This window comes from Arachis ipaensis, chromosome B5 (genome assembly GCF_059453495.1).
Source record: "Arachis ipaensis isolate K30076 ecotype BB chromosome B5, ASM5945349v1, whole genome shotgun sequence".
Taxonomy (NCBI): Eukaryota; Viridiplantae; Streptophyta; class Magnoliopsida; order Fabales; family Fabaceae; genus Arachis; species Arachis ipaensis.
This window is the reverse complement of record NC_142440.1, coordinates 66,711,001-66,735,039: the sequence shown is the minus strand read 5'-3', so window position 1 is coordinate 66,735,039 and position 24,039 is coordinate 66,711,001. Positions and strand designations below refer to the sequence as shown.

The window sequence follows — 24,039 nt, the reverse complement described above, 5'->3', positions numbered from 1 at the left end:
GTTAACTTAGTTAACGTGACTCTTAACGTGGGCTTATGATGGCTTCGAGGGCGTTATTGGCGATTACCTTTCTCATTAACTTTGCAAGTTAGCACCCATTCCACGTTAGAGGTCACGTTAGTGGGACTAACGTGGCTACTAACGTGGTTCTTCTTTGCTCCCTTTGTCCTGAAATCAAGCAACAAAGTGCATCAAAGTTCTAGTCCAAGTCATGAGTCATGCATCATCCAATTTGTCATATAATTCATGCAAAATTCTCATGAAATCATGTAAAGTGCACAGTGTATGCTTGAATCAAGATGTAAGTGAATATCTACCCAAAACTAGCTTATTTTCTAAGAAAATGCATGAAACTACCTTAAAAACAGTAAAGAAAAGGTCAGTGAAACTGGCCAAAATGCCCTGGCATCAAGGAATTACACAAAAAAAGCTGGGCGTTCAAAACGCCCAGTGAGGAAGGAAAACTGGCGTTTAAACGCCAGCCAGGTAGGGTACCTGGCTGGGTGTTAAACACCCAAAAGGGTAGTATTTTGGGCGTTAAACGCCAGAATGGATACCATTCTGGGCGTTTAACGCCAGGATGGCACAAGAGGTAAGATTTTGTTTTTAATTCAAATCTTTTTCAAATCATATATTCTCAATCATATCTTTTCAAAATCAATTTTCTTTCCATTTTTTTCATTTTCGAAAATCCTTGCTACAATTAATGATTTAATTCAAAATTTTCAAGTTGTTACTTACCTATTAAGAAAGGATCAAATTTTAAATTCTAGAATCATGTCTTTTAATTTCTTGTTAGTCAAGTAATCAACTTTAATTTTAAAACTTTCTTTTTTTAATTTGATTTTCAAACATATCTTCTCAATCATATCTTCTCAATCACATCTTTTTCAAAATAATTTTCAATCATATCTTTTTTATTTCTAATCTCAAAATCACTTAACTACTTTCTCAACTTTAATTTTTGAAAATCATCAATCAATTTTTCAAAATTTCTTTTGATTATTTCAAAATCTTTTTAAATTTAATTTCAAAAATTCTTCCCCTCTTCTCACATCCTTCTATTTAAGCACTAACACTCCTCCACTATCAGCAATTTGGACTCTCTCTCTCTATAAGTTTGAATTCTCATCTCTACCTCCTCCTTCTATTTCTTCTTTTCCTCTGACACCTCAAGGAATCTCTATACTGTGACATAGAGGATTCCATACTTTCCTCTTCTCTCTTTCATATGAGCAGGAGCAAGGACAAGGGCATTCTTGTTGAAGCTGATCCTGAACCTGAAAGGACCTTAAAGAGAAAGCTAAGAGAAGCTAAAGCACAACTCTTTGTAGAAGACCTAACAGAAATTTTTAAACAAGAAGAAGCCATGGCAGCCGAAAACAACAACAATGCCAATAATGCAAGGAAGGTGCTTGGTGACTTTACTGCACCTACTCTCGACTTCTATGGGAGAAGCATCTCAATCCCTGCCATTGGAGCAAACAACTTTGAGCTTAAACCTCAATTAGTTTCTCTAATGCAACAGAATTGCAAGTTTCATGGACTTCCATTAGAAGATCATCATCAGTTCTTGGCTGAATTCTTGTAAATCTGTGATACTGTTAAGACCAATGGGGTTGACCCTGAGGTCTACAGACTTATGCTCTTCCCTTTTGCTGTAAGAGACAGAGCTAGGATATGGTTAGACTCACAACCTAAAGAAAGCCTGAACTCTTGGGAAAAGCTGGTCAATGCCTTCTTGGCAAAATTCTTTCCACCTCAAAAATTGAGTAAGCTTAAAGTGGAAGTCCAAACCTTCAGACAAAAGGAAGGTGAATCCCTCTATGAAGCTTGAGAAAGATACAAGTAATTGATCAGAAGGTGTCCTTTTGACATGCTTTCAGAATGGAGCATCATAGGTATCTTCTATGATGGTCTATCTGAACTGTCCAAGATGTCATTAGACAGCTCTGCTGGAGGATCTCTTCATCTGAAGAAGACGCCTGCAGAAGCTCAGGAACTCATTGAGATAGTTACAAATAACCAATTCATGTACACTTCTGAAAGGAATCATGTGAATAATGGGACAAATCAGAAGAAAGGAGTTCTTGATATTGATACTCTGAATGCCATATTGGCTCAGAACAAAATATTGACTCAGCAAGTCAATATGATTTCTCAGAGTCTGTCTGGAATACAAGCAGCAACAGGCAGTACCAAAGAAGCTTCATCTGAAGAAGAAGCTTATGATCCTGAGAACCCAGCAATGGAAGAGGTGAATTACATGGGAGAACCTTATGGAAACACCTATAATCCTTCATGGAGAAATCATCCAAATCTCTCATGGAAGGACCAACAGAGGCCTCAATAAAGCTTCAACAACAGTAATGGTAGAAGAAATAGGTTTAGCAATAGCAAGCCTTTTACATCATCTTCTCAGCAACAGACAGAGAATTCTAACCAGAGCCATTCTGACTTAGCAACCATAGTCTCTGATCTAATTAAAACCACTCAAAATTTCATGACTGAAACAAGATCCTCCATTAGAAATTTGGAGGCACAAGTGGGTCAGTTGAGTAAGAAAGTTACTGAACTCCCTCCTAGTACTCTCCCAAGCAATACAGAAGAGAACCCAAAGAGAGAATGCAAGGCCATAAACACATCCCACATGGCCGAAGGCATAGAGGAGGGAAAGGCAGTGATTTCCACTGAGGAAGACCTCAATGGGCGTCCACTGGCCTCCAAGGAGTTCCCTAATGAGGAATCATGGGAATCTGAGGCTCACACTGAGACCATAGAGATTCCATTGAATTTACTTCTGCCATTCATGAGCTCTGATGAGTATTCTTCCTCTGAAGAGGATGAAGATGTTACTAAAGAGCAAGTTGCTAAGTACCTTGGAGCAATCATGCAGTTAAATGCTAAGTTATTTGGTAATGAGACTTGGGAGGATGAACCCCCCTTGCTCACCAAAGAACTGGATGACTTGACTAGGCAGAGATTACCTCAAAAGAGACAGGATCCTGGAAAGTTCTCAATACCTTATACCATAGGCACCATGACCTTTGAGAAGGCTCTGTGTGACCTAGGATCAAGCATAAACCTCATGCCTCTCTCTGTAATGGAGAAGCTAGGGATCCTTGAGGTACAAGCTGCAAGAATCTCACTAGAGATGGCAGACAATTCAAGGAAACAGGCTTATGGACTTGTAGAGGATGTCTTGGTAAAGATTGAAGACCACTACATCCCTGTTGATTTCATAATCCTAGACACTGGAAAGTGTATGGATGAATCCATCATCCTTGGCAGACCCTTCCTAGCCACAGCAAAAGCTGTGATTGATGTTGACAGAGGAGAATTAGTCCTTCAAGTGAATGAGGACTCCCTTGTGTTTAAAGCTCAAGGATTTCCCTTTGTAATCATGGAGAGGAAGCATGAAAAGTTTCTCTCAATGCAGAGTCAAACAGAGGCCCCACATTCAAACTCTAAGTTTGGTGTTGGGAGGCCATCATCATGCTCTGAGTATCTGTAAGGCTCCTTGAGAGCCCACTGTCAAGCTACTGACATTAAAGAAGCGCTTATTGGGAGGCAACCCAATTTTATTATATCTATTTATTTTTCATTGTTATTTTATGTTTTTTTTTAGGTTAATGATCATGTGAAGTCACAAAAATAATTGAAAAAGCAAAAACAGAATGAAAAATAGTATTAAAAATAGCACACCCTGGAGGAGAAGCTTACTGGCGTTTAAACGCCAGTAAGGGTAGTAGAATGGGCGTTAAACACCCAGTCTGGCACCATTCTGGGCGTTTAACGCCAGAAAGGGGCACAGAGCTGGCGTTAAACGCCAGAAAGGGAAGAAAAGCTGGCGTTAAACGCCAGAAATGGGCAGCAACCTGGCGTTTAACGCTAGGATTGGCAAGCAAGGGGCGTTTACACGCCAACAAGATGCAGGGATGAGAAATCCTTGACACCTCAGGATCTGTGGACCCCACAGGATCCCCACCTACCTCATCTCTCTCTCTCTTCTTCACACCTTTCCATAACACTCTCCCCCAAATACCCTTCACCAATCACCTCAATACCTCTTCCCCAAAAACCCCTCTCCTATCAAATCCTACCCTTTTCTCCATAATCCCTTCACCAATCCACATCCATCCATCATAAAACCCCACCTAACTCACCATTCAAACTCAAACCACTTTCCCTCCCAAACCCACCCATACATGGCCGAACCCTACCCCTCTCTCCACTCCTATATAAACCCATTTTCACTCATTCATTTTCACACATCATACACACTACTAATCCCCCTTGGCCGAACCACAAACCCCCCTCCATCTCCTCTATTTATTCTTCTTATACTCTTTTCTTTCTTCTTTTGCTCGAGGACGAGCAAACCTTCTAAGTTTGGTATGGTAAAAGCGTTGCTTTTTGTTTTTCCATAACCATTTATGGCACCAAAGGCCGGAGAAACCTCTAGAATGAGGAAAGGGAAGGCAAAAGCTTCCACCTCTGAGTCATGGGAGATGGAGAGATTCATCTCAAGGGTGTATCAAGACCACTTCTATGAAGTTGTGGCCAAGAAGAAAGTGATCCCCGAGGTCTCTTTCAAGCTCAAAAAGGGTGAATATCCGGAGATCCGACATGAGATTCGAAGAAGAGGTTGGGAAGTTCTCACCAACCCCATTCAACATGTCGGAATCTTAATGGTTCAAGAGTTTTATGCCAATGCATGGATCACCAAGAACCATGATCAAAGTGTGAACCTGGACCCTAAGAATTGGCTTACAATGGTCCGGGGAAAATACTTAGATTTCAGTCTAGAAAATGTAAGGTTGGCATTCAACTTACCCATGATGCAAGAAGATGCACGCCCCTATACTAGAAGGGTCAACTTTGATCAAAGGTTGGACCAAGTCCTCATAGACATTTGTGAAGAGGGCGCTCAATGGAAGAGAGATTCAAGAGGGCAGCCGGTTCAACTAAGAAGGCATGACCTCAAGCCCGTGGCTAAAGGATGGTTGGAGTTCATCCAACGCTCAATCATTCCTACTAGCAACCGGTCTGAACTTACTATAGATCGAGCTATCATGATCCATAGCATCATGATTAGAGAGGAAGTAGAAGTTCATGAGGTTATATCCCTAGAACTCTACAAGGTGGCGGACAAGTCCTCTACTTTGGCAAGGTTAGCCTTCCCTCATCTCATTTGTCACCTCTGTAATTCAGCTGGAATTGACATAGAGGAAGACATCCTCATTGATGAGGACAAGCCCATCACTAAGAAAAGGATGGAGCAAGCAAGAGAGCCCAATCATGGACCTCAACAAGAGCATGAGGAAATTTCTCATCATGAAATCCCTGAGATGCCTCAAGGGATGCATTTTCCTCCACAAAACTATTGGGAGCAAATCAACACCTTCCTAGGAGAATTAAGTTCCAATATGGGACAACTAAGAGTGGAGCACTAAGAGCATTCTATCCTCTTCCATGAAATTAGAGAAGACCAAAGAGTCATGAGGGAGGAGCAACAAAGGCAAGGAAGAGACATTGATGAGCTCAAGCACTCCATAAGATCTTCAAGAGGAAGAACTAGCCGCCATCACTAAGGTGGACCCGTTTTTTAATTTCCTTGTTCTTTATTTTCTATTTTTCGAAAATCATGCTTTATGTTATATCTATGTTTGTGTCTTTATTACATGATCATTAGTGTCTAAGTGTCTATGCCTTAAAGCTATGAACGTCCTATGAATCCATCACCTTTCTTAAATGAAAAATATTTTTAATTGCAAAAGAATAAGAAGTACATGAATTTCGAATTTTAAAACAGTTTAATTATTTTGATGTGGTGGCAATACTTTTTGTTTTTCTGAATGAATGCTTGAACAGTGCATATTTTTTAATTTATTGTTTATGAATATTAAAATTGTTGGCTCTTGAAAGAATAATGAAAAAGGAGAAATGTTATTGATAATCTGAAAAATCATAAAAATTGATTCTTGAAGTAAGAAAAAGCAGTGAAAAGCTTGTAGAAAAAAATATATACGAAAAAAAAAAAAAAGCAAGCAGAAAAAGCCAATAGCCCTTTAAACCAAAAGGCAAGGGTAATAAAAAGGATCCAAGGCTTTGAGTATCAGTGGATAGGAGGGCCTAAAGGAATAAAATTCTAGCCTAAGCGGCTAAACCAAGCTGTCCCTAACCATGTGCTTGTGGCGTGAAGGTGTCAAGTGAAAAGCTTGAGACTGAGCGGTTAAAGTCGTGGTCCAAAGCAAAAAGAGTGTGCTTAAGAGCTCTGGACACCTCTAATTGGGGACTCTAGCAAAGCTGAGTCACAATCTGAAAAGGTTCACCCAGTTATATGTCTGTGGCATTTATGTATCCGGTGGTAATACTGGAAAACAAAATGCTTAGGCTCACGGCCAAGACTCATAAAGTAACTGTGCTCAAGAATCAACATACTGAACTAGGAGAATCAATAACACTATCTGAATTCTGAGTTCATATAGATGCCAATCATTCTAAACTTCAAAGGATAAAGTGAGATGCCAAAACTGTTCAGAAGCAAAAAGCTAATAGCCCCGCTCATCTAATTAAGACTGATCTTCATAGATGTTTTTAGAATTCATTGTATATTCTCTTCTTTTTATCCTATTTGATTTTCAGTTGCTTGGGGACAAGCAACAATTTAAGTTTGGTGTTGTGATGAGCGGATAATTTATACGCTTTTTGGCATTGTTTTTAGGTAGTTTTTAGTATGTTTTAGTTAGTTTTTATTATATTTTTATTAGTTTTTAAATAAAAATCATATTTTTGGACTTTACTATGAGTTTGTGTGTTTTTCTGTGATTTCAGATATTTTCTGGTAGAAATTGAGGGACCTGAGCAAAAATCTGATTCAGAGGCTGAAAAAGGACTGCAGATGCTGTTGGATTCTAACCTCCCTGCACTCGAAGTGGATTTTCTGGAGCTACAAAAGCCCAATTGGCGCGCTCTTAATTGCGTTGAAAAGTAGACATCCTGGGCTTTCTAGCAATAGATAATAGCCCATACTTTGCCTGAGATTTGATGGCTCAAACTGAAGTTCCAAGTCAGCACAAAAATTCTGGCGTCAAAACACCAGAATTGGCATAAAAGCTGGAGTTAAACGCCCAAACTGGCACAAAAGCTGGTGTTTAACTCCAAGAAAAGTCTCTACATGTAAAAGCTTCAATGCTCAGCCCAAGCACACACCAAGTGGGCCCGGAAGTGGATCTCTGCATTAATTACGTATTTCTGTAAACCCTAGGCTACTAGTTCTCTATAAATAGGACCTTTTGCTATTGTATTTTTATCTTTGATTAGCCTTATGCTATCTTAGACGCTTTTGGGAGGCTGGCCTCATGGCCATGCCTAGACCTTTTGTTCTTATGTATTTTCAACGGTGGAGTTTCTACACACCATAAATTAAGGTGTGGAGCTCTGCTGTTCCTCATGAATTAATGCAAAGTACTACTGTTTTCTATTCAATTCACGCCTACTTCTTCTCTAAGATATACACTCGTTCTTCAACTTGATGAATGTGATGATCCGTGACACTCATCATCATTCTCACCTATGAACACGTGCCTGTCAAACACTTCCGTTTTACATGCAAACAAGCTTGAATGTGTATCTCTTGGGTTTCTAATCTAAGATTGGAACCTTCGTGGTATAGGCTAGAATTATTTGCGGTCATTCTTGAGATCTAGAAAGTCTAAACCTTGTCTGTGGTATTCCGAATAGGATCTGGAAAGGGATGACTGTGACGAGCTTCAAACTCGCGAGTGTTGGGCGTAGTGACAGACGCAAAAGGATTAATGGATCCTATTCCAACATGATCGAGAACCGACAGATGATTAGCCGTGTGGTGACAGCGCATTTGGACCATTTTCACTGAGAGGACGGGAGGTAGCCATTGACAACGGTGAAACCCAACATAAGCTTGCCATGGAAAGGAGTATGAATGATTGGAAGAAGGCAATAGGAAAGCAGAAGTTTAGGAGGAACAAAGGATCTTCATATGCTTATCTGAAATTCTCACTAATGAATTACATAAGTATCTCTATCTTATTTTATATTTTATTCATCTTTTAATTATCAATTCTCCATAACCATTTGAATCTGCCTGACTGAGATTTACAAGATGACCATAGCTTGCTTCAAGCCGATAATCTCCGTGGGATCGACCCTTACTCACGTAAGGTTTATTACTTGGACGACCCAGTGCACTTGCTGGTTAGTTGTGCGGAGTTATGGCAAAGATTTGAGATTACAATTGTGCGTACCAAGTTGTTGGCACCATTGATGATCACAATTTCATGCACCAAAAGTCAAACAAATCTAGATCTAAGAAATTGAATCAAAAGAGCATCAATTAAGAGTAGAATGAGAGTAGATCTACAACTTGTACCAAAGCAAAAGTGAATTAGCAGTCGATCTCACCAAGAAATCAAAGGAGAATTGCAATAGAGGAAGAGAAATCCTAGTGAGAAGTTGGAGTTTCTCTCTCTAGAAACAAAATGTAACTAACTCTCTAAAATATCTAGAATTATGACTAATTGTCCTAATACTCCTAATCCTTGGTCTTCTTAAACTTTTCCCTCAAAAATCTGCTCCAAAACAAGGCCTGGGGACTCCTTGAAATTGCTGGGCACGTGTTCCTTTTAAAAATATATGTGCGCACATCGACACGTACGCGCACTGTACGCGTATGCGTCCCTGGGGTCTAATACGATCTGCGCGCAGGCGTAAAATGCGCGCGAGCGTCATAGGCAATATGGCCCAGCCATATAAGCGCGCCAGCTCCTCGCTCGGCTCCACTGCGCTGTCTCTGGATGTACGCATTCACGCGTACACGCAAGGTGCGCGTGCGCGTGCATGTCCAAAATCTAAATCTTTAATTTGTTCCATGCTCCCTCCATTCATGCATGCTTCCTTCATTCCTCTTAGCCATTTTTGCCCTGTAGCTTCTGAAATCACTTAACAAACGGATAAAGGCATCTAATGGTAATAGAGGAGGATTATAATATATCAATTTTGATGCAAAAGAAGCATATTTTCATCTATGAGGCAAAATAGGGAAAGGAACACAAAATCACGCAGTTTTATATGAATAAGTGTGGAAGATCATTGATAAAACCCTTAGATTCTATACATGATAAACCCTAAAAATGGTGTTTATCAACCTCCCCACATTTAAAGTGTAGCATGTCCTCATGCTAAAGGAAAGCAAAAGATCAAAGGACCACAAGGGAGTAGGACTCATGTAATGCAATCTACCTACATGAATGCAACTAGGGTGTATACTACTGTCTACTTGGCCAAGAGCAATTCAATCTTCCTAGAATACACATATGTATATGCACATAGGGCAAGATGATGGGCAATGTATAAACTCTACCAACTCTAGTCATCGAAGTGAAATATGCATAGCTTGCATGAAGAACGCTCGTGAGAGCCGGGAACAAGGAATTGAGCTTCGAACCCCTCACCGGAAGTATTTGCACTCTATTCGCTCGGTGTATAGGGTTGATCACTCAATCCTCCCCTACTTCATGCTCTTCCAAAATTTGTTCTTCCTCTAACAATCAACAATTGTTCTATGCATGCATACTTATATCATGAGGTCTTTCCTTAGGTTGTAATGGGGTTAGGGTTAAGGTAGGGTTATATAATTGGCTAAGTGGTCTAAAATTTGAATCCCTTGATTAACTTGAGCTTCCCACCTAACCTATATAACATCCTATACAATTATGTACTAACCTAACTACCCATTCCTCACTTTTTCACATACCCATGCATTTACTTTTGATCATTACACATATGCATTGATTTGTCTCTAAGTCTTGCCTTGGGGCATTTTATCCCATTTTATTGCTTCTCTTTTATTATTTTTTTCCCTTTTTTTTCTTTTTTTCTTTTTTTTCTATATATATATATTTTTTTCTTTTCTTTTCTTTTCTCTTATGTATATTTTTTTCTTTTCTTCTTCTTTTGTTTTTCTCATATATATTTTTTTCAACTTTACACAAGAACATCAATGCATATGGTCTATACATTTAATCAACACATGAGTATGTATCTACTTCCCAATATTTTTAACAAAAACAACATGCTCTTATCTCAACCAATGCTTCCCCCCCATTTTCCCACACTTGAGTGGCACACACGCACTAGCCTAAGCTAATCAAGGATTCAAATAGGGACATTCATGGTTTTCGCCTTTGGCTTGTGATGTGCTAAAATTAAGAACAAGCGGGTTAAGCGTAGGCTCAAAATTGGTTGCAAAGGTTGTTATAAGGTAAGGTCATTTGGGTAAGTAGCTAAGTGAATTAATGGCCTCAATCATGTACATGTATTCATGCATATAACAATGGACATATAGAGTCAAACAAATTAAGGATCACAATCATAGAGAGAGAACAATGCACACAAGAAGGAAAGTAAGTGGTTATAAGATGTAACCACGCAATTAGGCTCAAAATTCACTTGCTTGTGTTCTTGGCTCAAAATCCATGTTCTAAATTACATTCTTCAAACAAGCTAAGCATCAAAAGATTTTCAAAATTGGTAGGGTTGCCCCAAAATTTTAGTTTTCTAAGAGAGACGTCATCACTCTACCCAAGTGGATTTATTAAGAGATACTAATATGCAAAGGATGTCGAAAATGAAAAACCTAATATGCGATCTATTCCAGTTAACAAAAGAGATTCAAGAAATTTATTCGGGTGTTACCTATGAAGACCGGTCGGTCGACCGACCTCCCCACACTTAAAAATTGGCACGGTCCTCCGTGCCTTGAGTGAGACGCAGTGGTTGATCGGCTTCCGAGTGTCCATCCTCTTCGTCATGGCCACTCTCTTCATTATCGGTGCCGGTAGACGTGAAAATTTCCGATTCTTCCATAGGTGGTGCTAGGCAACTTAGAAGCTTCTTGACAAAAGCGTAATGGCGTTGGTTACGCCGCTCATAATGGTCAAGCTTCTTGTGGAGCTCCTCTATGCGTTGCATGGATGACTTTGGTGGTGCAGATGAGGTGGAGGGGATGCTCATGGGGACGGCTAAGTTCGGCTCTTCGGTGTCCGCCAGAGGGTAAAGATATCTCCCGTTTGGAACAACATCACCATCCATCGAGATCATGGCCCTTCAATCCTTGGTCTCTCGTGGAACACCGGCTGCAACAACTAAGTCAGTCACTAGAGCGAGAAAAGGTAGGTTTCCCTTAGCGTGGATGCGGCCCATAGCTTGGCGAATGAGGCGGGAAATGTGCACCGGTCTCTCAGTGAGGACACACCAAACCAATAAGGCCAACTCGGCCGTGATAGATGAGCCATGGGTGCTTGGGAGCACGTAGTGGGCTAAAATTTGGGCCCATGCTTGAACCTCTCTAGTGAGAAAACGTGCGGTGATGCCCTTCGATCGGGGTCTCATCCTTCCTCGAATCCAGAATTATTCGGGTACAGCAATGACCTTGAGGATGGCATCCCAATCAAACTCATATTCGCACCGTGCCGACAAAATCTCTTGATATGTATCAATCCCTTCTGCTAATGGTCCGGTCTTAAGCACACGTTGAATGGCCTCCTCTGTGACGAAAACTTGTCTTCGGTGCATAAATACCGATGCAAGGGAGGGGGAGTGGTAATTGGTGTAAAATTCTACCACCCAGGACAAGTTTGCTTCCCGTTGCTTCCTCAATAGGAACTCCCATTGCCGCCGTTCGATGCGGGACATGATGAGCGGAATGACATGAGCCGGAGGGTCTAGTAGAGGCTCCGCATGATAGTTCCTTGGTTTGACCAAGGGGAAGACAAGTTCGCAATAGCGGTTGGGGAACTTGTTCGGATCCCTTGCCAGATTGTCCTTTTCCAAAGCATCAATGTTAGCAATGCTCCTTGTCCTATTGGGGAGGGGCTTGGCTCTAGATCCTTGTTGTGCTTTGCTAGTGGACCGTGAGGGTGCCTTCTTGGGCGCCTTTCCATTATCTCTTTTGAGCACCATCCTAGAAAAGAGGGAAAGATGGTGAAATTAAGTCCAAAGAAGCACTTAAGAAATAATAAGCATACTAGTGACAAAGCCAAGAGGATAAGTGACGTAGATACATGACAGCTGCAACATGTAACTAAGGCAATAACGAAGATCATGGTTAATCACTAGCATGTGATGTATGAGTGGTATATGCATGCAAACAAGAAGCATGAGAAGCACACACTCTTAACATCAATAACAATAAGTGAGAAGTAGGGGATGAGCATGTAGAAATGAAACAAGAAATGTAGTAAGCTCAATGCACATATGAACAAACAAGTGAATGAGAAAGAACACTAAGATAGAAAACACTAAGTCAAAGTAACTCCAAAAAGGTCATGTAGGTCTTCCATCAAACACTTGGTGTGCATCCCTTTTTATGACAAAATTGAGAGAAGGGTGATAATGTAACATCCCATAAAGCATCATCAATCATCATATCACACCACAAATTGCAAGAGAAAGCAAGTAGGTCAAACAAACTCATCAATGCAAGAGGAATTTCCACTTGTAACACCCATAAGAAAATAGAAAGAAAAAGAAAGAAAATTCAACAATCAAAGAAAACATGAATGGAACTAACTAAGAGGAAGAGTAAGAGAATGTAACTAAGGTAGGGAAAAAGGAAAAAGGAAACTAAACAAAAATAGAAATGAGAAGTACCTTGAGAGGAGGAAGAAGAGAAATGGGGTATGGAGGTGAGAGAAAAGTGTAGTGAAGAGTAAGAAAGAGGAGAAGAGAAAGAGAGGTGTGGGACCGCCAGAGGTGGTGGTTGCCGTCGGTGGTGGCGGAGAAGAGGTCGTAGAGATGCTAGAAGGGGGTATAAGTGAAGAAGAAGGATGGTGGTAAGAAGAAAGAAAGAAAATTGAAGGAGAAAGGCGCGCTCTACCGCAATTGGTTCGCGGAACCAACGCGCGCGCGCCATGCACGCGTGCGCGTGCATGGGCAAAAATCAGTAAGGGGGCGGACGTGCACGGTGCGCGGAATGCAGGTGTGCACGCGAGCGCCAGGTGCGCATGCGCGTGCATAGGAGTTATGCCCTCAGCACAGGTTAGGCACAACTTTGGCTCAACTCTCGGGAAAAAGTACCAGAAGATGAATTTTGATAATCGATGAGGACGCGCACGGTGCCCTGGCACATCGATTTGCATTATAATTGAAGTGTGCGTGCATGCCTGGTGTGCATACGCGTGAGTTGAGTTAGGCCAGTAGCATGAGATTGGCCCAACCTGGGCACAACTCTCAGGGAAAATAGCCCAGGATCGCAAATCACGGTAATGGCGCGGACGCGGCTAGTGCGCGTACGCGTGCTTTTGCGCAAATGGCCATGGACGTGTATGCGCATAGTGCGCACACGCGTGATGCTGGTTATGCCCAGGAGCTGCGAAGACCTATGGACGCGTACGAGCACAGTGCGCGTGCTCCCCCTTTTTTTTTTCTTTTTCTTTTTTTTGAAAACATGAAGAATGCCTAGTTAACATGAATTTAATGGCCAAATAAGCCAAAGAGGCCAAGAACACTCAAAATCAATGCAAAACCTAAGGAGTGGTGTTCTTCTACCACACAATCAATTCATTTGTTGAAAAATCAATGCAAGTCTTCATGAACAAAATATCCAAGGTATTTACAATTAACTCTAATCAAATAAGACTATAGCTAAGCAATCGCAAAACAATCAAGAGTTTAAGAACTATATACAAAAGGAGAAAAAGGATAGATCTCACCATGGTGGGGTGTCTCCCACCTAGCACTTTTGTTTAATGTCCTTAAGTTGGACTTCCACTAGCTCATTGCTCTTCGCCAAGAGGTGCATCTTCCAAAAGGAATACCTCAATCTCTTTGTTGCTCTTCATTTTCTCACCATGGTACAACTTGAGACGGTGCCCATTGACCTTGAAGATATCCGAACTTGAGGGATGGCGTAAATGGTAAACCCCATAGGGTTCCGCTTTCACTACTTGATATGGGCCTTCCCATTTTGACCTTAGTTTTCCGGGCAATAATCTCAATTTAGAATTGTAAAGAAAGACTAGATCGCCGGCTTTAAATTCTTTGCCTCTTATGTTCCTATCATGCACGGCTTTCATTTTCTCCTAGTAAAGTCTAGAGTTCTCATAAGCTTCAAGCCTCAAACATTCCAACTCTGCTAGTTGTAGCTTCCTCTCAACTCCGGCTCCACCCAAACTTGGATTGCATTCCTTGATGGCCCAATATGCTTTGTGCTCTATCTCCACCGGTAAGTGGCAAGCTTTGCCATATACCAACCGAAAGGGACTCATGCCAATTGGCGTTTTGTATGCCGTTCGGTAGGCCCATAATGCATCGGTGAGCTTAGCACTCCAATCTTTCCTATTGGGTTTCACAATCCTTTCCAAGATGCGTTTAATTTCCCGATTGGAAACCTCGGCTTGGCCGTTTGTTTGTGGGTGGTAGGTCGTGGCTATTTTATGCATGATGCTATATTTCTTCATGAGCCCTTCCATTCTCTTATTGCAAAAATGTGAACCTTGGTCGCTCACGATTGCTCGTGGCGATCCAAATCTACAAATGATATTGTTTCTCACAAAAGAAAGGACCACATTAGCATCATCCGTCCGGGTGGGTATCGCTTCCACCTATTTGGACACATAATCAATGGCAAGTAGAATGTAGGTAAAACCATTAGAGTTTGGGAATGGCCCCATGAAGTCGATTCCCCACACATCAAAAATCTAACAAAATAGCATGGTATGTTGGGGGATTTCATCCTTCTTGGAGATATTGCCAAATCTAATGCATTGAGAACAAGATTTACAAAAATGAGAAGAATCCTTGAAAAGAGTTGGCCACTAAAAGCCACAATATAGGATTTTCCTTGCCGTTCTTTGGGGTCCAAAATGGCCTCCTCCTTCGGAGGAGTGGCAAGCTTCCAAAATTGAGTGGAATTCGGTTTGTGGAATACACCTCCAAATTACTTGGTCCGCCCCACATCTCCAAAGGTATGGGTCATCCCACACATATAGTATTTAGATTCGCTTTTCAGCTTATCCCTTTGGTGTTTGGAGAGATTAGGAGGGAAGGAGCGAGATACCAAGTTATTGGCGATTGGTGCATACCGAGGAATGGTTTCCGAGATTGCATGCAAGCCCTCAAAGGGAAAAGAATCATTAATAGGAGTGGTATCGCCTTTTGTGTGTTCAAGGCGACTTAAGTGGTCCGCCACTAGGTTTTGCGTACCTCTCCTATCCTTAATTTCCAAGTCAAATTCTTGCAACAATAAAACCCATCTAATCAATCTCGGTTTGGATCCCTTCTTAGCCAACAAATACTTTAACGCCGCATGATCCGAGTACACTACCACCTTAGAACCAAGTAGATATGCTCGGAACTTGTCCAAGGCAAAGACAATGGCTAAAAGTTCTTTTTCGGTGGTAGTGTAGTTGGATTGGGCTCCATCTAGTGTTTTTGATGCATAGGCTATGACATATGGAATCTTACCCTCGCGTTGTGCTAACGCGGCTCCCACGGTAAAGTTTGAAGCATCACACATTATTTCGAATGGCCGACTCCAATCCGGCCCTCGCACAATGGGAGCTTGGGTCAATGCCACCTTGAGCTTGTCAAAACCCTCCACGTATTCCTTGCTCAAATCAAACTCAATGTCCTTTTGCAACAATCTTGAGAGAGGCAATGCTACCTTACTAAAGTCCTTTATGAATCTTCAATAAAATCCTGCATGTCCAAGGAAAGAACGGACTTCTCTCCCGGAGGAGGGGTAAGGCAAGCTAGATATAACATTAATCTTTGCCGGATCTACGGAAATACCGTCTTTGGAAACTAATTCCTACAACATTTACATAATTCCTACAACATTTACATAATTCACTTTTCTAGCAACATAATTGAATCTAAACACAAATAGTGGGTATAATATTAAAATCGAACACATCCAAGTGAGACCTAATTGAGAATGAATACATCCAAGTGAGAATAATTGAAAAATATAATCTGATTTATTAGTATAATTGATAGTAGGATAACATTGAATCACTTTTATAAACGTTAAGGATACAAATAGGGCGATTTAAACGTTAGGAACACAAATAGGACTTACCCCAAACGTTGGGAACAAAAACGATACTTTACTATTTTTCCAAAATTAATAAACTCCTTTTCTAAATTCTCTCATCTACCTCTCTCCATTTTTCTATTTCTCTCTACTATTTTTACTCTATATATAATTTATATTTTATATTAGTAATTTGACAAATCAAAATATGTCATTTAATATTTTTTAGAATTCAAATAAAATTTTTTCTTCCAAAATTAACAAACTCTCACTCTCACTCTCATTCTCTTTTTTCATCTTTATCTATCTCTCTCTTTTCTCTCATTCTCTATTTTTCTATCTTTCTCTTCTATAGAAAACAAAATTAACAAAATAATATAATTTAAATAAAAAATATTATTATTGTTATTATATGCATAGTTTTTTAGTTTTTTATTTAGTTTTAAATTTTTACCGTTTATCTTTCTAATTTATATTTTCATTTCTCTTCTTTCAAATATTTATTATATATAATTTGGAGAGAAAACTAATGTTATAATATAAAAATTAGAGTCAAGATTCAATTATTTTAAAAAAAATTAATTTTGAGTTAATTTTATAACTATCAGTATAATTTTTTTATGCTAATATCTAATTATATTTTTATATACATAGAGAGAAAAAATATTATTTTTAAATAGTAAGTATAAAAATTAATTATTTTTATTTGTACAACAGACTTAACAGTTAACACCTAATTAAATGTAAAAGTATACACGTTAAATTATTTTAAATTTTAGATAACGAATGTTAAAATTAATTATTAATAAAAAATTAGACTTTTTCATATAAAAATAATAATAAAAAATCTTATTATTTAATTTTTTTTCTACAGATACCTTGGCCTTCTTAACTAAAAACTTTTGTCAATCTACGACTTTTTTTTTGTAAAAGTAGTTTGATTTATAAATTTTTAGTGCCATCCATAATCTATACTGTCAGAATAAAGTGGATCATAATTTTAAAAAATTTATATTCTCGTAATGTTATTATGGATAAAAATACTAGTAAGCAACTAATAAAGGTAGGACTATTCCAACAAAGATGGTTATCAGCTCTACTATAAATACACTGACACCCCTCAAGTATATTCATGTTCTAATATACTAAAAATAAAACCCTTGTTAATTTAAGTATCGGAGTCTCTTACAGGTACCACCGCCACCTCCTCATGAGAAACTCGGACGGTGGCACCTCGGTGTTAGAACAAATCGGGGCTGCCTCAAAAGGGGTCAGGGCCTCATGCTTAGGCCTAGGGGTGAAAAAAGGCCAGGCGGCCTGCCAGGGGCCTACAGCCTGACCTGTGTTTGGTCTGGCCTGTTATAAAAGAGACACAGGCTCAGGCTCGTTTAGAAGTCTTAATATGTTAATAGGTTAGGTCCAGGCTCACTAATTAGCCTTATTGGCCTGTCAGGCCTGCCTGAGCCTGTTAAAACATAATTAAATATATGAATAATTTTTTATTATTAACAAAATTATGATATATTTTAAATTTATTATATTTTATTATAAATATTTTTGTATATCTTAAATACTTTAAAAGATTAAAGATTCTTATAAATATTAAATATATATAAATATTTTTATTAAAAAATAATTTTTTTAAATAATATCTTTATTTTTGTAAAAATAAAAATATCAGGTCTTTTAACAGATTTCAGGCCAAACTAGACTAAATAACAGGCGTTATAAAGAGCCTATAGCAGGCTGCAGGTCAGACTAAAGCCAATTAACTACATGACAGATTAGGCCTGTTAAGAGCAAAGCCTAGCCTGGCCTAACCTATTTCCACCTCTTGGGTCCAAATTACTGTTTCAAGTAACTCTCAGAATGAGTTTAATTATTTTATTGGTCTTATAATTTTATTAAATTTATGATTATGTTTTCATATTTTTTTAATTAAGTCTCTATATTATTTTTAATTTTGTAATTAAATTTTTTCTATGTCAAAAATGTTAAAATCAATAAAATATTTGTTCTCTAAAAATATGTGATTAAAGAATTAATAATTTATAAAAAAATATTCTATAATTCTAATAGTTTTATATTAACAAAGATTTAATTATAAAATTAAAAATAATATAAGACCTAATTAAAAGAAAAAGATTAGAAATTTAATTGTAATTTTAGTAAAATTAAATACACCAACAAAATAATTAAAACTTTAATAAATGTTTTTTTTGTTGTTTTCTTTTTTGGATCTGATTTAAGAATGATTGTTGGCATATAAATGGCAAATGCAGACACAGCGAGCAAAACATACAAAGGAAGAAACTGCACTCACAAGCTTCCCCAACCCAATTTGCTCTTTCAATCTCACTATTCTTCTTCTCCTTCTCCTTCTTCATCTTCTTTAACCAACACCAACTTCTCTGGTACTAACTCTATAAACCCTAATTCCCCGTTCTCTCTCTCTCTCTCTCTCTCTCTCTCTCTCCCCCCCCCCCCCGCGGCTTTTAACACCTTTGATCTGATCTATTTCATTTTGTTTGTTTTGTTGGAGAGTTTCATTTTTTAATGATAGGAGTCCAAAATGTGAAATGCGGTGCGTTGATTATTAACAAAGTTAATTAATCTCTTTGAATTTGTGTTGCAGGGATCTGATTGGTTCAATCATAATTGCGTTTGATTCAGGATTCGGTACATTTTTTTCTTTTCCGAGTTGTTTTGCTTTTGATGAACCCATTCCTCCGTTATTGGGGTAGGAGTGTGAGCTATTGTTTCAATGCTTGTTGGGATAGTGAGGATTCATGGTAACATATGTAGCAGTAGAACCTTCCATGTTATAACTGGTTTTGGGTTTTGCTGCTGTTGGGATTTCGTGCTGGGAGAATTTACAATTTAGGGAGTGTTTTGAATCAGTTTAAGGGTTTGGACATGAGAAGCTCCTGGTTCAATAAATTGTTCATAAAAATTGGCTCTAGACAACCAGTGAGCAGGCTAATCCTGTGCCTGATCATTCTGCTCGCGCTGATTGCCATTTTCGGTTCATCTTCTGTGGGCATTATTGATCCAGCACCTCACGTTCCTGCATCTCTCATTTATACTAACTATAGGAGGATTAAAGAACAAGCAGCGGTTGATTATTTGGAGTTAAGATCTGTTTTAGTAAGTGCTGCTGGGAATAGAGAACTAAACCTTTGCAGCAAGGAAAGTGAGAATTTTGTCCCTTGCTATAATGTATCGGTCAATTTGTTAGCGGGGTTTAAAGAAGGTGAGGAGTTTGACAGGCATTGTGAACTTTTGGTTGGCACTGAGAAGTGTTTGGTTCGTCCTCCTAAGGAATATAAGATTCCCTTGCAATGGCCAGCCAGTCGGGATATTATATGGAGTGGAAATGTGAAGATAACCAAAGGCCAATTTCTTTCATCTGGAAGTATGACTAAAAGGTATAACTTTTTCTTAGCTCCTAGTGGTTGAACTTTTCCTTCGGCTAAAACAATAATTTGGACAAGGGCTATAATAGATCATATCTTGATTGGATATTAACTGTTACGGTTTTAATATCTCTAAATTTTTTCAATAAATGTATAGGTTAATGCTACTAGAGGAGAATCAAATTGCTTTTCGCTCAGAGGATGGACTTATCTATGATGGGGTAAAAGATTACTCCCGCCAACTTGCAGAGCTGATAGGGTTGGGAAGTGACACAGAGTTTCCTCAAGCTGGTGTAAGTCTTCCATAATCTTGTCATCACAAATTTGTTTCTTTCAAGGACCATAATGTCTGAGATGGCCAGTTTTCTGCAAGGTTTGTCTCTTATATTGATTACATTATGGCAGGTACGCACCATACTAGACATTAATTGTGGGTTTGGTAGCTTGGGAGCTCATTTCTCATCACTCAACTTAATGGCAATGTGCGTTTCGGGGTATGAAGTGACTGGCAGTCAGGTACAGTTGGCTCTTGAGCGAGGCCTTCCTGCTGTGATTGGGAACTTTGTTGCAAAACAGCTTCCGAATCCATTGTTTTCGTATGACATGGTTCACTGTGCTCAATGTGACATCATTTGGGATGAAAAAGGTGATGGTGTATTGTTATTGCTGATGATAGAATGGGTTAAATTTGGCATGATTTATGAATGAATATTTTTGCATTTGATCCATGTAGCGAATGGTACCTAGTGGGGCAAGACTTAGCTGTTAGACTTTTAATGAACTGTAAAACTTTTGTTCTTGCTTCCTTTGGAGTAGACTTTCTATGATATTTAGGTTCTGTATGAACTGCTGCTGCCTTTAATTTTACATTTTTACTCTAACATGATATAGGATTTGACAGATGGGATGTCCCTTATAGAAGTTGACCGTGTTCTTAGACCTGGTGGATACTTTGTTTTAACCTCACCTACTAGCCGGCCACAAGGAAGTTCATCACTGGAGAAAAAGAGAAACATGTTAACAACAATGGGAGACCTGACCCAGCAACTTTGTTGGATTCTTCTAGCTCAGCAGGATGAGACATTCATCTGGCAGAAGACTGCTGATGTTCATTGCTATGCATCTCGGTAAATATAGTTGAATTATTGTAAATGCTTTATTTATTTTATGATGACATACTAAGCAATGTTTATTTGAAATTACTATATCAACTGCTATTGGCTTGCTTCATGGATCAGTTTAGTAGTTTATCACTATGACTACTTTTTTTAGTGACATGGTTCCTTATACTGTAGCAAGAAGCATGCTATTCCGCTATGTAAAGAAGATGATAATGATCAGTCATATTATCGGCCTCTTGTACGATGCATAAGTGGTACCTCTAGCAAGCGTTGGATTGCAATACAGAATAGAACATTGGAATTGAGTTCAGATGAGCTTAACATCCATGGAAAGTATTGTTTGTAAAAAGTTTCAGCTTATTTGATTCAGCATCTCTTACCTTCTTTCTCATTTTGCACTGCTTTTCCCTTTCATTGACCTCCCTTGGTCTTAGCAGGAGTCGAGCCTGAAGAATTTTCCGAAGACTTACAATTTTGGAGATCAGCTACCAACGATTATTGGTCTTTGCTTACACCTCTAATTTTCTCTGACCATCCAAAGAGACCAGGAGATGAAGATCCATTGCCACCATTTAACATGATACGCAATGTAATGGACATGAATGCTAATTATGGTGGTTTGAACAAAGCCCTTATGGAAGAGAAAAAAGCAGTTTGGGTCATGAATGTAGTTCCTACTGGGGCTTCTAATACACTTCCTCTTATAATAGATAGAGGTTTCCCTGGTGTAAAGCATGATTGGTAAGTTGCTGTTTTCTATGTAGTCTGATAGTTGTTGAGTGGCTTAGACGGTTTTTTTATATAATTGATTGAGAGTAAGACCTGTGGGGGAAGATAATATCACTAAACCTTGATTAATGTTTATTGTTTACCTCGTTAAAGTGTTACCCTACACATTTGGCTACTCGATTAAAAATGTCAATGACATCGGTGGTATTAACTGGGGGGGAAAATTCTTTTTGGAAAAATTCCTCTTTTGAGACTGAATTCGGGAATGGAGTGTGGCACGCATGCAAGTACTTGATCTCTTGCCTATTTGACTTTGATAAATGCAAAATCTATTTCTGAAGAACATACCTACTTTTAAGTTCCATCTTTAAATTCTTTTTGCCGGAGCCATTGATGACAAATGTAAAATAAATTGTTCAAATTTTTTATGTGCTGATTGATGTTTAGGTGTGAACCATTCCCAACCTACCCCCGGACATATGATCTGCTTCATGCGAATGGACTGCTCTCTCATCTTTCTTCAGAGAGGTGCACCATGATAGACCTGTTCTTGGAGATGGATAGAATACTGCGTCCAGAGGTACAAAATTCAATATCATGATTACATGTTATCGAACTTTCGATGTGATAATTCCGTGATTGCTCTATGTAACACCTATCAGATTTTTGCTGTAAGTTTAGTTCTTGAAAGATACATACAACATAACACCTATCAGATTTTTGCTGTAGGTTTAGTTCTTGAAAGATAATATGACATGATTTTGTTCCTTCGGAAAAATGTGGCATCAAATAAATTATCTGAGTTCATCGAAAATGAAGGATCAAATAGATATTGAATGCATCTTTTAAGAACCAAAGTGATTTCAGTTGTGTTTGTTAGGGATTAAATCGATGTCACATGTAATTTCAAGGACTAAGTTAATGTCAAAAATCTTTTAGGTGCGAAATTGATATTGTGTGTATCTTTGAGAGACCAAATTGTTAGTTAAGTGTTCCTTTTCAAGGCTAGTCTGTGGACAAGCTTTTACATGTGTTGGTAGGGATGGATTATTCTTACTGATAAACTTGGAGCTATTGAGATGGCTCGTTCACTTGCATCACAAGTACGTTGGGAGGCGAGGTTAATTGACCTTCAGAATGGCAGCGACCAGAGGCTACTTGTTTGCCAGAAACCATTTCTGAAAAAATGATTGAGTTGACACCAATATGTTTCAATTTGGTGGATGAACATTGTTTTCTAGGCTCTGGTAATTCTTCTAAACCTTTTACCTTCTGAGGGTAACCTTTGATTTTGCATTGGACTTGGTTTGATCCTTTAATCTCTTGTAGCATCTTATATATTTGTCTGATTAATATATTAAAATTCAATAACCTCTCTTTAGATTAGATTAGATGATATTACACACTATACACTTTGAATTTACTCCAAACTCTCAGAGTATAGTATAATGTGTACAAAGGAGTTTGTTGTCATATTTTATAAAATACAAGGAAGCCGAGGTAAATGTTTATATTTAAGATTTTATTATTTTGTTAGTTTCTATAGTTTTGTCAAACTTTAAATTACGTCCTTAGAGTTTAGAAATTAAAGTTTGTAATTGGGTCTCTATAATAGACAAAAATTGTAATTAAATCCTTATTAGTTGTTATTCTTTTTTTAAAAAAAAATAATATTAGAATATTTGTCTTTAGAATATTTCATAATTCATCTTATATCAAACACAAAAACATTCCAAAAATATTTTGTATTTTTTAGCAAAAAATAGTTTGAGGGGACTTAGTTGAAAATTTTTATCTAATACAAAGATTCAATCACAAATTTTTAAATTATAATACCCAGTAGAGTAATTAAGCCTATATTTAATAAATGAAGAGGTATCGTGTGTAACATTGCTTAATTTTAGAAGGAATCAATATAATTTACATTAAAAATCAATAATTTGTCCATTGCTTGTTTCAATTTCAGAGAATGCATTGTTTTGTTGGCGCAGCTTGATTGTATATACTGCCGAGAGTCCTGACAAATTGAAGCTGTAGATTTTGAAGGTTCCGTTGAAGTAGCGCATATTCTTTTTTCATTTTTTATACTTCATTTTTTTTCCTTTTGATTAAAGGTGTTTGTAGTAATTCATTCGTTTAATTTGTTAGCAATTTTCTGTTTCTTTTTCCTGCATCATGTCGTTTACTCTTATACCTATCATTGATCATAAAATCCTTCTGCCGAATAGACACTAATTTTTGAGGAAGAATGTCAAGTGCCACGAAATTCAGAGAATGAAATTGATCGTAGCAGTTTTGTGAATTTTTTTTTTTTTTTTTTTTTTTTTTAATGAGATGAGCTTTAAATTTACATTTTATCTAATTCATTTCTTCTATACTCATTTGTTCAATTCCCGCCAACAGATTATAAAATGAAAAATATAGCTCACTTATATTTAATATCCTAAATCTGTTGTTAACTTTTTTGAATTTGAATTTTTTAAATTTTGAATTTTTTCTTTAGAGAGTAAAGTATGATTTTCTACTCTTAAATAGTTTTTCTTTCATATTTACTTTTGGTCCTATTTATGAAGTAAATGTTGAAAGATTATACTTTACATTCTAAAGTGAAATTTAAAATTTTGAGAATCTATATCCACTTTTTTATGATCAACAAATGTCTTTAGGACATCTGTTAAGTAGTTGAACTTGAATG

General features: G+C 38.1%; 1 protein-coding gene across 1 annotated transcript; it reads left to right on the top strand.

Moving 5' to 3' along the window:
- Nucleotides 1-18,352: 18,352 nt before the first annotated feature.
- Nucleotides 18,353-23,642, top strand: LOC107643640 (putative methyltransferase PMT4). The gene is made up of 10 exons (XM_088486562.1): nt 18,353-18,492; nt 18,714-19,506; nt 19,652-19,787; nt 19,900-20,140; nt 20,396-20,621; nt 20,790-20,946; nt 21,055-21,356; nt 21,792-21,924; nt 22,385-22,591; nt 23,311-23,642. The coding sequence occupies exons 2-9, from the start codon at nt 18,995-18,997 to the stop codon at nt 22,532-22,534; spliced, it is 1,857 nt and encodes a 618-aa protein (XP_088342688.1). The 5' UTR covers nt 18,353-18,492; nt 18,714-18,994; the 3' UTR covers nt 22,535-22,591; nt 23,311-23,642.
- The last annotated feature ends 397 nt before the right edge of the window (nt 23,643-24,039 follow it).

Coding starts and splice junctions, on each gene's coding strand:
- LOC107643640 (XM_088486562.1), top strand. CDS start 18,995: ATGAGAAGCTCCTGGTTCAATAAATTGTTCATAAAAATTGGCTCTAGA. Junction 19,507..19,651: donor TCTGGAAGTATGACTAAAAG/GTATAACTTTTT, acceptor ATAAATGTATAG/GTTAATGCTACTAGAGGAGA. Junction 20,947..21,054: donor ATGAGCTTAACATCCATGGA/AAGTATTGTTTG, acceptor GTCTTAGCAGGA/GTCGAGCCTGAAGAATTTTC.